Source organism: Chiloscyllium plagiosum, chromosome 6, assembly GCF_004010195.1.
Source record: "Chiloscyllium plagiosum isolate BGI_BamShark_2017 chromosome 6, ASM401019v2, whole genome shotgun sequence".
NCBI classification, from domain to species: domain Eukaryota; kingdom Metazoa; phylum Chordata; class Chondrichthyes; order Orectolobiformes; family Hemiscylliidae; genus Chiloscyllium; species Chiloscyllium plagiosum.
The window spans coordinates 65,051,149-65,066,833 of record NC_057715.1 but is presented as its reverse complement, the minus strand read 5'-3'; the positions used below and the strand labels follow the sequence as shown (position 1 = coordinate 65,066,833).

At 39.7% G+C, this 15,685-nt stretch overlaps 1 protein-coding gene across 4 annotated transcripts in view; it reads right to left on the bottom strand.

Moving 5' to 3' along the window:
- LOC122550649 (interleukin-1 receptor type 1-like) overlaps positions 1 to 10,323 on the bottom strand; it is a 63,031-nt gene extending 52,708 nt beyond the window's left edge. For 2 of the 4 annotated variants that reach the window (XM_043691719.1, XM_043691722.1), the window contains exons 1-4: positions 10,258 to 10,312; positions 6,500 to 6,634; positions 5,854 to 6,097; positions 4,076 to 4,256 (exon numbers count right to left, since the gene is read on the bottom strand). In XM_043691719.1, the coding sequence (XP_043547654.1) occupies positions 4,076 to 4,256; positions 5,854 to 6,097; positions 6,500 to 6,563 (489 nt within the window). In that variant the 5' untranslated portion in view covers positions 6,564 to 6,634; positions 10,258 to 10,312. Of the gene's footprint in view, positions 1 to 4,075; positions 4,257 to 5,853; positions 6,098 to 6,499; positions 6,635 to 10,257 lie in introns of those variants that run through there. The other 2 variants (XM_043691720.1, XM_043691721.1) reach the window with 2 other exon arrangements.
- Positions 10,324 to 15,685: the final 5,362 nt, after the last annotated feature.

The following is a 15,685-nucleotide window of genomic DNA, read 5'->3' as shown; positions in this document are numbered from 1 at the left end:
CCAGTCTCCCCGTCCCACGGCCCCATGGACATTCAGACTGATTCCCACAGCTAGACCACAGTCCTAATTAATATTGCTGATAAGTCTGCATCAATATAATTTAGAAAGGGCCGCCATGTCATGTAAAACTGCTCCATTTTGTGGTGCACCATATTTGTGAGGTAGTCTTGGGGAAGATGCTCCATCACCAGCCTACACCATCCCTTAAGACCTGGTGGTTTTTCCAACATCCAATTCATTAAAATGTTCTTCCTCGCACAGTGGGTAAGAATGTTACACAATCCCTTCCTGTGTTCCCACAGAGAGGGCAAATATGGCAGAAGAAGAAATATCGGATCCACTTTGACTTCAATCCCCAGAATGCCTTTCAGTTCCATTGCTATAGCACTCTAGTATCTCTGGATCTTACAACATGACCAGTAGCAATCTGTAAGAGTGCCTATACTAATTTTACATTTGGGACACCTGGAGACACTCCTCTCTTGAATACCAACATATGCTAACAGGGCGCTTATTTGATATCACTTCAAGTCCAGAAGATCCACCCCTCCCTCACCTTGCAAGAGCTGCAGTTTAGTAAATTTAATTAGGGGGCGCCTGCAACACCAAATAAAGGACCCTAGCCAACCATCGAGCCTCCGTAACACTCATCTGCATAGCTCCAATGGGAGCATTCTCATGGGCTACAACAGGTGAGGAAGAACATTCATTTTAGTTAGGGTTATTCTGCCTCACCATGAGAACGGTAATCTCTCCCACCACTGCAAATCCTGTTTTATCCTCTCCAGTGATTGTGCATAGTTAGCTCTATACAGCTGGTTGTAATAAAAATTCCCAATTACAAAAAACCTTTTGACGACTATCTAAATGGGAACTGCATTCTATCCTTCAGGTCAGGCACCTCCACTAACACCCCACTGGCAGGGCTTCCAATTTTGTAAAGTTGATCCTGTCGCCCAAAAAACTACCAAATAAATTGATTGTTTGAATCAGTCGTGGAACAGACTTCTCTAGATTGGCCAAGAACAAAAGGACTTCATCAGCAGATAGGGTGATCTAATGCTCCCCCATTCCCACCAATGGCGCCACTGTTTCAGGATTCCTTGCCAAGGTAAATAATAGAGGTGAAAGAGGACACCACTGTCAACTACCTCTCCCAATATTAAATAATTTGACTTAGTGCCATTTGTGATGACAGCCACCTTAGGATCTTTATACAAAACTGCCACCCATCTAGCAAAGGCTCCACCCAGACTTTAGGACCCCAAACAGGTACATCCGTTCTATCCAGTCAAACGCCTTTTCCGCATCTAGGGAGACCACCAAACCCGGGATCAATCTTTGCTGGCGTACTTGCACTATGTTCAGTACCATCCTGATATTGTTGGAGGAGCTACAGTGAATATTGTTAAGGTGAAGGTAGACTCTTGTTAGGCAAGGGAATCCAAAAGTTTTGCAGGTAGGTGGGAAAGTGGAACTGGAAACAGATATAAATCAGCTCCATCCTTCTTGAATTGTGTAGCAGGCTCAAGGGGCCAAAGTGCTGACTTTTATTAATTTGTAAGTTTGTTAAATAACAAAAATGCTAAAATCTGTTGTTACTTGCATACTTAGTGCACTCAAGTCCCAAAACCAACTGATCACCCCCTTATTTGCAGCATTAAATATGATTAGTCTGCCACTTACTCTTTAGAAGGAACACCCGTCAGTAAGGTGTGGCATTGCTTGTAGCATTAGCATATAGTAATCCTCCACAAGAGAATAAGGAATTTGTACAGTGACACCACTGATGGAGATTTACTATATAAGGGCCCTGGCTTATCATGAGCATAGTCTTCACTCTGTTGTTAGGATAAGATGACAGAGCACTTCTGTTAGAACTCATTGGATTGGAAGCAATAGATCAGCATGGATTAAGGTTTGGTTCGTTAGCAGAAAATAGAGTAGGAATAAAGGTGAACATTTCTGGTTAAGAGGCTGTAACCAGTGGAGTGTCAAAAGCATAGTCTTGATATCCAGTTTTTATATCTATTTAGTACAATTGAAAGAAATCATATCGAGTAGACATATGTAATCTGAGTTTACTGATAATACAAGGTTAGATGGGCAAGGAGGTTATAACCAGGACAAAATGAGGGATTTAAACAGTCAGGTAAGTGCAAAAGCCTGTAGAAAATGGAATATTTAGTGGGGAAATGTGCAATTGTCAAAAAACAAAGTGAAGAAAATTTTGTAGAAGAGACGACAAAATATTTTGCATTTTCAGGAGAATCTGGCATCCATGTGGAATCACAGAAAGTCAATACGCACTTACAGCCAAAAATTAGGAAAGTAAATAATATGCTAACTTATGTATTAAAACAATTGGATAATAAAAATAAAGTTATTTTAATGCAATTGTGTGGGCATTTTGGTGCGAACTGGAGTACTGTGAAAAGTTATGGTCTCCTTACCTAAAGACATAGATACTTTCCTCAGATAGTGTACAACAAAGGTTCACCAGTTGACCCCCTAAGATGAAGCAATTAACCTATAAGGAGATATTGAGTAGACTGGAACTATATTCCTTCAAGACTGCAAGAAACTACAGAGTCATGAACACATCTCAGTCCATCAGGCAAACCAACCTTCTATCCATTGACTCCATCTATAGTTTCCACTACCTCAGGAAAGCAACCCACATAATCAATGACTTCTCCCGTCCTCTTCCATCAGGCAGAAGATATTAAAGTTTGAATACACTTACAAATAAATTCTAGAACAGCTTCTTCCCCACTGTTATCAGATTTTTGAACAGAATTCTCGAATGTCATTTTTGATCCCTTTCTCTGCACCTTCCCTGCAGCTGTAACATTATTCTGCTACCCTGATATACTTTGTATGATAAGACTTACCTGTATGGCACCCATAGCCACACTTTTCACTGTATGCAGTACATGTGACAACAATAAATCAATGAATATTAATGATTTGCAGATGCCGGTGTTGGACAGGGGTGTAGAAAGTTAAAAATCACACAACACCAGGTTATAGTCCAACAGATTTAATTGGAAGCACCGGCTTTCTGAGCGCCGTTCCTTCATCAGGTGGTTTTGGGGGAGCGGTGCTCCTAAAGCTAGTGCTTCCAATTAAACTTGTTGGACTATAACCTGGTGTTGTGTGATTTTTAACGATGAATATTAAGTGATCCAATTGAAACTCATATCACTATTAAGAGATTTGACAGGGTATTTGACAAGAAAATATTTTCCAAGAACTGGGCATCCTTGTATACAAATAAAGCCTAGTCATTGAGCATAGTCAAGTCAGAGACTAATAGATCTTTGGCTAACAGAATCAAGGGATGAGGAACTGAGGGCACAGTCATGTTCTCATTCAGTGATGAAGTATGCTCAGTAAGCAAGAATTTTCTAGGTCCTATTTCCTATGTCCTTCTGATTGATTGCAGCTGACAAAATTCCATTAAAAAACTATTGATGGCTCTAACAAACATAATGAAGGTAGGAAAATTTCAGATCAGCAGAAAGGCATATGTTAATCTGTTGTTTTTGTGTCTCCATAATTCTTCAAATAACCAAAGACAAATGACCAGTAATGGTGATATGCCTTTATAGAGTATTCAAAATCTTCAGGAGTGACTTGAGTACTTCCAATCACCTGACTGATATCAGAAGTGGATGTTAGATTAAGTTCTATCCATCAAAATGCTGTGCATAAGAGCACTTCTGGATTTAAAATTAAAATGTCGTGTAGCTTTGTTGATGAATACTAGCAGTAAATTAATCAAAATGGCAATTAGATGTTTAAAAACTGTTCACTAAACAAGAGCTAAACTGATATTTTGGCTTAAGAACCAATTTAGACCGCCTCCTTAAGGACTCTTCTGGCACAGTGGTCAGTTTCTTACCTCTGGGTCAGAAGGGCTAGGTATAAGTACTGCCTGCTCCAGACATGTGCTATCATTTGTTTGAACAGGTTGATTAAAAACATCAAGGCAATCTCCTTCACACTTAAAGTATCTGAAGAAAATCACCTCATCTGAAGTTTTTTTCAGCATTTTGCCCGACAATCATACCTTGAACCATTGCAGAACTGAAAATGGTTGAAAATAGTCTTCTATATCTGAGCAATGAATCAGTATAGAACCAGGAGATTCCGTCTGATCCAACTCAAGTAAATTCTCATGAAAGCACTGATCATGGTGTAATTGAAGCACTTCTATATGAAAAATGTCCATGACACAATAAGTTGCATTCCTGAAACAATAATATTGGTCACAATTATACAATAACTCATAAGAAAAGCAAACTTATAAAAGCTTGATTACAGTTGTAATATAACAACATTAATCAACAGAATGACCTTATAAATTTAAATGGATCACTCTTTTAAGCAAAAAAACTATTTAGTTACCTCAAAACATATCTGTTTCAAACATACCAATCTTTTTGAACCTCTTCCCCCAGACCATCAAGGTAAAACGGAGGTTGCAAATTTCTGTTGTATAGTGCATAGTCAATCTTTATAGTTTAATTGCAGCTTAGATTTGATGAGAACCTGTCCTAAAAAGCTGTCAATGAAAGTAATGAAATATATGTTGCAACTGGGCCCTTCTAAATGTCTATAGGATAAAAGGTTCACAGAGAGACACAGTTTAGCTCTAAACAGAGAATATGGTTTAATGAAAATAAGGGTTAAACTTGAAATGTCAACTTCTGCATCTCCTAATGCTACCTGGCCTTGCTATGTTCTTCCAGTCTCTTGCCTGTCTACTTAATGAAAGTAAGGCCAGGAATAGATAATGAGGACTGCCCAACATACATTTAAAAATTTGCATTTTAACAAGAAATTCCAATCAAGACACAGGTCCTTAACAGCAGAAGTTAGTTAATGATTTTAGGCCAGTGTACTGTGTGTGTGTGTGGGGGGGGGGGGGCAATTGCAGAGCAAATTGAACAGAAGGAACTGGGGATGGGATACAAGATCGTGAAACATCTGAATGGAAAATCACCTCAAAATCAGCTCCTGTCAAAGCCTCCAGTTTTTTTAAAAACAACATGTTTTTGGAATGTGACAGATTGTTGAAGGAATTATGGAACTTAATTAGACATTTTCAGAAGCAGTTACTGAGCAGCATTTCACCATCCATATGAAAGCATTTCCCATAGGTCATCTGTCAGGTTGCATCAATCTTTACATCTCCAAACTAGACATTGCAGTTCATTGCACTGGTACAGGCACAATCACACAATGTCCTTTACAACCTCAACACATTAATGGTGGTTTGGCAAAATTGGGGATGGCTGCTGATAAGATTCAAAAATGTCAATGGTGTATGGACTGTACTCCACCAATGAGCAATGGGCACAGTGACATGGAAGAAGGGGCAGTGACAACTGGCAATCCAGAATTGGTAGTGATTGCAGTTGATTTCTCACCTAATGACAAACATCAACATCATTCTGCCATTGACTTAACGTGCATCCAACTGAAGGGCGAAGCCAGACTGCTCCATAGCCAGGAACAGCACCATCTTGAGATCAGCACCAGCAGCTCACTGAGATGAAATGCATGATGCACAGCCAGGTTTGATCTTTTCATCAATTCCATCAAATGGGAGATAATCTTGCCTGACTGAACTGAACCGTTGAATATTCTTCCTCATGATTCCATATCTCATGCATACGTTAATAGATAACAGTCAGAAATTTAAAACATTCAGGCCATTTTACCAGTACAACACACACCATCAACATTTACTAATCCAAGAATTGGGGCCCTTTTCTTCAAAACTAATGTGATTCAATTATTGACCATATCTATTTATCTCTTAAATTGAAAAGGAAAACTTACCACAAGTAGCAACTGTAGGTCCCAGAGTCTCTCAGTAATGCAGGCAGAAACCAAAGGAAAGGTTCTTTTGAATCCATCTGCCAACTTTGATTAGTGATTATAGCAGTATTCTTGTTGCATTGAAATATAAAGGAATCATTTTTATCAGCGTTTGATAAATCCCTTGTATAAAACATTGTTAACTTAAATGCCTCGTGTTCAAGAATTGATATGTTATTTTCATTTTGAAGATCAAAGCAGTCATCTGAATGTGTAGAGAGAAAACCTCTTTTAAATTATGGAAATATTGTTGGTCAAGTTTAGTTTTTGTCAGCTGATTTTTATCAGACTGATTATGTGCATCACAATGTTGGTTAGAAGATGTGTAGTAGAGTTATTGATTCAAGAACTCAAATTGTTTTCATTCAGAGAAAGGAGCCTAACTAGTAATTCATTAGCCACATATTCAAGTCTTAATCCATTGAAACTCTGGTTCAGTGAGTTCATGTCCTTCCCCCATTAGTGCACAGAGCCAGTCTCACACCACCAGGAGGCAATGATGAGACCAGATGATCTGGTTTGACATTCTACATTGAATTTCTAATCATTTTTTTAACTGTATAATGTGAAAACAATTTTTTAAATGGATCATCTTTGTTCAATTTACCTGGTATAGCCACAATTAGACAGAGGTAGGCTGCAGCAAGGATGATATATGGTAAAGATGACATATTTCTGCAGAAATTTGTAGAACCATGTGTTAATTTGCAATTTCAAGCTTTGCAGTATTCTAATTCATACTCTAGATATAAAATAAATAATACAGCAAATGATACTTTAATGAAGTGGCAGAGCATGAAAACAGTTTCGTTTACATAGATGATTAAGTACATCAACTTTTAAATTACATTTGGAATGCAAACAATTATTTCATTTTTCACTTGAGGAAAACTGGGTAGGGATGATTTATAGATTCACAAATAAATGGTGCAAGTGTACTCCATTTGTGAAATAAACAGACTATATTATGTTAAATAGAAACCGAAAGAACTGCGGATGCTGGAAATCAGAAACAAAAGCAGAAATTTGCTGGAAAAGCTCAGCAGGCCTGATAGCATCTGTGGAGAGAAATCAGAGTTAATGCTTCAGGTCCAGTGATCCTTCTCTAGAACTATAATACTATACATTTGATTTACACAACATGCAAAAAGATAATTAATCATTTGACTCAATATTTTTCCTATCCCATGTTATCACAGGCTATACACCCTTAAAATATTTCAAGAAGGTAGCCAGACTCTAACTTTGCCAGTTGCTTTAAGCAGGTATAAAGTGGATATTCCCAGGAGAGAATCAGTTGGTCAACCCACTTAGTTTCACGCAAAACAGAATTTATTTACAAGATTACTGAATGAAACACAAACAACAGGAATCAGAATACCGAATAACTTAACCTCTATGGAAAACCAATAGATCATCCCAACGTAATGATGTTGTTCCAAATACTTGGAGCAATCCCCATAAACACCCCTTGGCACAAAAGGTAAAATCAAACATAAGTTCTTACAGGTTAGAAGTCAGAGAGAGAGTTGCAGCCTGAACCTGCTTCTTTGGATCCAGCAGCCTTTCTTTAACACTACTGCTAAAAGAAACAAACCAGAGAGAAGCTGAGCTGAGAGAACTGGCCACTCCCCTTTCATTGTATAAGTTTTTTTAAACTTGAAAGCCTCTGTCTGAGGCAGTATCTGTTAGCTATTATTAAATTGGCCCTAATACCATTCACCTCCAGACTTTTCAGAGTCTGTATCGTTTATGACTTCTCTAAAAATAAGGATTAGATAACTTTGATAAAGGAGCAGCTTCGTCACCCCCATTATAATCAAAGAAGATGCTTCCTGCTTTTCTATCTTCTGAATTGCTCCCACTTCTTTCCAAATCTAAATTGATTCATCTACATTAAAAACATTCTCCAAGCAAAACAAATTTTATTATTAAGTGGTTGCAGATCTGAAAGGGACTCTCACTGTTGTGCACTGTTCTGGGATTATGTCTTAAAGGAGAAGTATATTCGAGAATATTAGGTCAAGAAGGAAATTCATCTCTTCGGGCAACTGAATACCAAAGAAATGGCATGGATTCAGAAGGAAGTATTCCAGTTGCAACATCCAGAGATTGCATTCTACCTGAATACTCACCTTTATTCTTTACTTCATGAAGCCAACTATCACCTTTGGAAAAGTAAATTACCAACCCTAGCAGATTCACCATCTCATTCTGTCCATCAGTAACTGATTCATACCCTGCCTCTACAAGGGGGAATGCAGACTGACATCGCTGATTTCCGAAGACATTCCTTTTTGCACCAGAGAAAATCTGGCAACTGAGAAAATGACGCTCTTTAGAAACATGATATTCACGAGATAATCTATTTGTCCTTTTAAAGCTAATCCAACCTGATCTATCACAGAGATACATCTTACACCACAAAACTTGAATCTTACTTCTAAATCACATCCATGAAGTCTTTAAAGCAAATTCATTCTTAAAGAATAACCAGTGGATTGGACATTTTGACATGAGCAATTGTCCAGGAATATAGAAGTACAAAAGGACAAAAGTCAAAGTGCTGAGGATTGTACTCACTGATTCAAATCCTCTTCTATCCTGTTTTCTTTGTTTCATAACAGTAAGTCATTTTCCTGCCTTACTGATTTCATGAAAAGTAAAGGTAAAGTTGCCATAGTCCTACCAGATCATAGGCCTGCGCTGTCATTAACAAGAGATGACTGGTGATGGTTAACCGGAGAATCACTATGCCTCAGGAGAAGGGAGAGGTTGAGAAAGGGATTCCTTCATGGTAGGCTCAGCTGGTGCAGGAATTGAACCCAGGCCATTGATGTCACGCTGCATAACCGATTTCATGGCATTACTGCAAAAGCTACTTGCGACAGCAAGTGTGACAGATAAATGATAGAGAGGACACTCCAAAATACAGGCATGCTCTCTCAACCTTTGAAACATAAAATATTGATGCAGCAGCCATCGACTGATAGTGGCCTTTTAGGGGGAGAGTACAATCATTGTCTAGGATGGTCTGCAACTCCTGCTGAGCCCACGTTGACAGAGAGCCAAATAAGCTTGCGGAATGTTCCAACCCATGTACAGGAAAATGGCCCAGCAGTACAGCATTGATTAATTAGATTAGATTCCCTATAGTATGGAAACAGACCATTTGGCCCAACAAGTCCACACAGACCTTCAAACAGTATCCCACCCAGACCCATTCCCCTAACATTATGCGCAATTAAGCCTGGCCAATTCACCTAACCTGCACATTGTTGGATTGTGGGAGGAAACCGGAACACCGGGAGGAAACCCACACAGAGAGTCTCCCAAGGTGGGAATTGAACTCATGTCCCTGGCACTGTGAAGCAGCACTGCTAACCACTGAGCCACCATGCTGCCCTGTTCTCTAGGGTTGATTATATATTTAAAGGCCTCTTCTTCCACATACTGTTAATTTTTTAACACCACAACAAACTTTTTCCAGCTGTGTCCACATTATACCCCAATGTATTACATACCCAAGCGTACACGTAGCAATTCAGTAATATTGTTTCCCTTTTTTGCTGACAGAGGATATTTTGATACATTGGAACAAATATTTACCAAATGTTGTACACTAACCATGTAGATCCAACAGAATGAAACAAAATATATATGCCACTCATTTAATACACAGAATGACATAGCTTCTTGGAGTTATGAAGATTTATGATAGTGCCATGAGTTAACTTGCATTATCAATTCCCAAGTCTGCAATAGAAAGCTAGTTTATGTAACAGCAGCCATGATAGGTCTCACTGATTGTTATAAAAACTTCTCTGTTTCAATGAAGCAGTTTCAAAAACACTCAGGCTTGAAGCCATCAAGGACAAAGCAATCTGCTTGATCAGTACCCAATCACAACATTAAATAGTCAGTGCCTTCAGCACAGAAGCACAGCGACTGCAATGTATACCATCTACAAGATGTACTGCGGCAACCCCTCAAGGCTCTTTCAAATACATCTCCCAAACCTGTGTACTGAAAAGAAAAAGGAAGCAAACGCATGGGATTCCCACCAACTTCAGATTTCCCTCCTGCCCATACACCATCCTGACTTGGAATTTTATCACCATTCCTTCAATGTCACTGGGTCAAATGCCTTTAACGTCCTAACAGCTGCATCTATCTACACCACATGGTGTGCAAAGCGCAAGAAGAACATTCATAGCAGAAGCAAATGCTGACCTTGTTAATGATACTCATATCCAAAGAACAAATAGAGGAACCCAGCAATTTATAAACTGAATTGAATAGTAATTAAGTGTAAGAAAATTGATCTGCATGATTCTAAAGAAACACAGTTGGATCCAAGCCTACCTGTTAGAGTCAGGGTGATTCCAGCAGACGAACGGAATACATGTCAGTTCTTTCAGTTAATTAGTAAGCATGACTCTGCTGTTGTAAAATGACTGTACAACTATTTGTAGCGATAAGTTATTCATTATGCAAATGATATCTACTTTGAAATGATGTAGAGATAGAGAACAAATCAAATTTCATCAGAACAATTAACCATTTATGGAGAACAAAGCTGACTAAACAATCTATTAAACCATTCCTCTGTTAAATATTATTCCAGACTCAATAAATAGTTGGAAAGAAATAGTTTTAATATTTATACAAGTGAAAGATGCAGCAAATTCACATTGTGATATTGAAAAAAACTTAGCATACTGAGAATAAAACTTTCAAAAACTTCCTTAATATTAATCTTATGCCTAATTATTGAAAATCTGTAAGTTTCATCTTTCTCTACGAGTGCAGCTTAAATGTACTGTGTAAATGTATTGTAGAATTTATAAATGACTTGGATGAAGAAGTGGAAGGGTGAGTTAGTAAGTTTGCCGATGACACAAAGGTCGGTGGTGTATGGATAGTGTTGCAGCCTACAACATGACATTGACAGGATGCAAAGCTGGGCTGAGAAGTCACAGATGGAATTCAACCTGGATAAATGCCAAGTGATTCATTTTGGAAGGTCGAATTTGGATGCTGAATACAGGTTAAAGACAGGATTCTTGGCAGTTTGGAGGAATAGCGGGATCTTCGGGTCCACATACATAGATCCCTCAAAGTTGCCACCCAAGCTGATAGGGATGTTAAAAAGTCGTATGGTGGTTTAGCTTTCATTAACAGGGGGATTGAGTTTAAGAGCCCCGAGGTTTTGCTGCAGCTCTATAAAACCCTAGTTAGACCACACTTGGAATATTGTGTCCAGTTCTAGTTGCCTCATTATAGGAAGCATGCAGATGCTTTAGAGAGGGTGCAGAGGAGATTTACCAGGATGCTGCCTGGATTGGAGAGCTTAGCTTATGAAGAGAGGTGGAGTGAGTTCCAGCTTTTCACACTGGAGAGAAGAAGGAAGAGAGGTGACTTGATAGAGGTGTACAAGGTAATGAGAGCTGTAGATAGAGTAGATAGCCAGAGACCTTTCCCCAGGGCAGAAATGGCTGTCACAAGGGGTCATAATTTTAAGGTGTTTGATGGAAGGTACAGGGGAGATGTCAGAGGTAAGTTCTTTACGCAGAGAGTGGTGGGTGAATGGAATGCACTGCCAGCAGTGGCATTGGAGTCAGAGACAACAGGGACATTTAATAGACTGTTGGACAAGTACATGGACAGCAGTAAATTGAGGGGTGTGTAGGTTATATTTACCTTAAGATTAAGTTAAACGCTTGGCATAACATAGTGGGCCAAAGGGCCTGTACTGTGCTGGACTGTTCTATGTTCTATGAATTACCTAACCATTCCATACATATTTTCACTTTGAAAATTTGAAAGACCTTTCTTCATTAGTTATACTCTGCTTCTTATTTATTTAGAGGTAGATGTTTTAATGATTATAATGATGTCAACCAGGTTAGACCTCATAGAACATGAATTCCCTGATTGTGACTGTTAACCTGGTCCAATCGGGGAGCCTTGGCTGACAGATACAAACAGGAAACATAGAAACATATAAAGATAGGAGCAGGAGGAGGCCAATCGGCCCTTCAAGCCTGCTCCACTGTTCATCACGATTATGGCCAATTGTCCAACTCCACAGCCTAATCCAGCTTTCTCCCCATAACCTTAGATCCCATTCAGCCCAGTTGCTATATCTACTTCCTGTGGTAATGAATTCCACAGCCTCACCATTCTTTGGGTGAAGAAATGTCTCCTCATCTCCATCCTAAATGGTTCACCCCAAATCTTCAGACTGTAACCCTTGGTTCTAGACGCACCCACCATCAGGAACACTCTCCCTGCTTCTACTCTGCCTACTCCTGTTAGAATTTTATAATTCTCTATGAGATCCCCCTTCACTTGTTTGAACTCCAGCGAAAACAATCCTAACCTAATCAATCTCTCTTCATACATCGGTCCCGCCATCCCTGGAATCAGCCTGGTAAACCCTCGCTGCACTTCCTCGAGAGGAAGAGCATCCTTCCTCAGAAAAGGAGACCAAAACTGCTCGCAATATTCTAGACAAGACCTCATCAAGGCCCTGTCCAACTGCAACAACACATCGCTGCTCCTGTACTCGAACCCTCTCACAATGAAGGCCAACATTCCATTTGCATTCTTTCCCACCTGCTGCACCTGCATGCTTACCTTCAGCGACTGGACGCCCAGGTCCTACTGCACACTCCCCTCTCCCAATTTACAGTCATTCAGGTAGTCATCTGCTTTCTTGTTTTTGCTTCCAAAGTGAATAACCTCACATTTACCCAAATTATGCTGCATCTGCCATTGGTTTGCCCATACACCCAACCAGTCCATTTCTGCATCCTTGTCACAGTTTACCCTCCCACCCAACTTGGTATCATCTGCAAACTTGAAGATGTTACATTTTGTCAGAGGTTCTGTTCACACTGAGAGCTGGCTCTGAGGAAGTGTATACATGTGTAAATAAAGGATGACTTGGTGATGGGATACCGGCTTCTGTGCAGTTATATCAGTGACAACAAGAGAAAAATTATGCTTGTGAAGAAATTCAGTCACAGTAGCCATGTTTGAGTTGGGGTAAGCATTGAGAAGTTTTATTTGCTCAATCCTGCTGTTGAAGACTAAGTCCAGAAGGTGGAAAGAATACTTTTTTTTTCCTGGGCAAACGACATTGAGGTGAATGAAAAGCAATGAATAATTCTTTTGACAGCTTGTGGAACTGCACCTTCCAGATACTTCCTCTCAGGCACCAGATACTTTTCAAGAGTTTGATGGATTCAGTTAAGGAATATTACAACCCAAGCCTCCTCTAATTCTGAGACATTGTCAGTTTTATTCAGCAGTTCAAGAACCAGGGGAATCGGTATTGGGATTTTTGATGAGGTTAAGACAACTGGCAGAAGCATGTAACTTTGGTTTAACCCTTGATGAGATTCTGAGAGACATTTTGGTGTGTGGGATTAACGATGTAACCATGCAAAAGCACTTACTAGCTCAAGTCCAAATGGACTTCAAACAGGAACTACAACTAGCTTTGTCATTGCAAAATGCAATTGGTGGATCATATGACTTCTAGGCTTTGCTGATGGAAGTGGACACACTCGCCAGGCCAACAGAGGTTGGGGGACTCCACTTGAATGAAGGCAATGGTATAGCCTCATTCAGGACATATCCTGAAGAGAGAGACTCTAGGTCAGCCACAGCAAAACCTCAAAACAAAACCATTTTCTTCACGATCCAGGCTAGAAAGCAATTGTCGATGCTGCCGGTATATGGACTCTAGACAACAAGTCAGCCCCAGTAGTCCTGAATTGAGGAAGACAACTCATAAGCCAATATCCAGGAGGGTGAACATCCTGGAAAGCCCACTTACATCTGGCTTGGAGCAATTAAATTGCTCAGCAACATCCAAATTCGAGCCAATCAAAATTAACGTCTGGTTAAATGGTCACCTAATTCTAATGGAGATTGATACCAGCATGGCTGTATCAGTGAATGTAGAATCAATTCTTTTACAAAATTTACTGTGGCGTCCAACCCTTAAATTTGAGTATGGCCTCGGCTAGCCTGAGAACCTAAACCGAGGAACCTTTACAGATTAAGGCTACAACATCGCTTCCAGCCTCATATAAGATTCAGCTGCTTCTTGGATGCTGCCTGACCTGCTGTGCTTTTCCAGCAACACATTTTCAGCTGGGTATCAGATAAGCAACTGAGGGCATGGGTGGGGGAGAAGACATCCTATGTCACCTTAGAAGTCTCAACTCTCATCAACCAGGTCTTGAGCAGTTGTGATGGCAATAATGGTCAGCTTTATAGTAGTGCAGTGCTTCTTATACCCAAACATGGGGACACTCCCTAATGCGAGTTCATAATGTGGGTAAATACCATGAAGGAACTTTGATATCATCAAGTAACCCACCAATCCATGCTATTGTTTTAAAGGGATCCAAAAGGGGGATGGATTTGTCCCGATGCTATCAAGGGCTAAACCACTGGGTATGTCCGGAAGGAATAATTACAAATGAGCTAACTCAGTGTGAATTGGCCTCCTATGAAAATTGCTCCTTATCTATCCTACCAGTGAATAAAAGAAACATTTCTTAAGTATGCCTTAGTGAGAGACACTGACAATGTTCCACATCAGCCTGAGGATAATAACAATGAAGGGCATGATGTACCCTAGATAGACAAACTGTGGCATTCAGCAATATCTCTTCTGAATTAACTATTAGCCACTAAACTCTGTTTAAACCAGAACCCAATAAGAAACTGTGCATAACTCTATTACCTAAATAATGCAGATGAAGATTTACGCTGATTTGTAGCCACGGAACCTCCACCCAGTCCACACTTGACTGCAGACTGGGTGAAGATCATTTTTAATGCAAAGGCAACTATCCATAAATGGGCCATGCATGGGAAGGAAATTAAAACTCACACAGAGCAGGCAAATAGAGGCTTGCAGGCCCTAGGTTTCTGAAGTAAAATGTAAATTAGGCACTGAGTGCTCAGGTCTATCTGTGGATCAGAATTTTGTCCCATGTGATTGTTGTACTGCAATTTGTTATACTTACTGTTATAATAGTCTTGTTTTGTTTCTTAAAATGACAACGGGGCTTGGTCTCAGATACGAAAAGACAGCTCGTATGGAAGAGGTTGTGTAATGGTTGCTTATTTAATAACGTAAACATAGCTAGTTCATAGTATTTCTTACCAATCATTTATTTTTCATTTGTTTGATGTTAGGCTTCTCTTACAAGATGTGGAAAGCATATAACAGTGTATTTGCTGTGGAATGAAACTGCTTTGTAACTATTTACATTTATGACTGTGGTTTTGATAAGTGCAATGATCTAAATGGCATTTTAGAGAACACAGCTGAAATAATGCTTTGGAGATGCCGGTGTTGGACTGGGGTGGACAAAGTTAAAAATCACACAACAGCGGGGTATAGTCCAACAGGTTTAATTGGAAGCACACTAGCTTTCAGAGCGACGCTCCTTCATCAGGTGATCGTGAAATAATGCTTCATTGACAATACATCGCTGTGAGGAGGTAATGCTCAACACCATTTGGAGGTGCCCTGGAGGGCATAGCAAACCAAACAGAGATGATCCTCAGATAAATCAGAAATGGGAGATATTGGATAAGGCTGAAGATAACAGAAACTGATAAGAGTTATACAATGGGCTAAGTTAAAAATCAACGAGGAGAAAGTGAGGACTGAAGATGCTGGAGATCAGAGCTGAAAAATGTGCTGCTGGAAAAGCGCAGCAGGTCAGGCAGCATCTAAGGAGCAGGAGAATCGACGTTT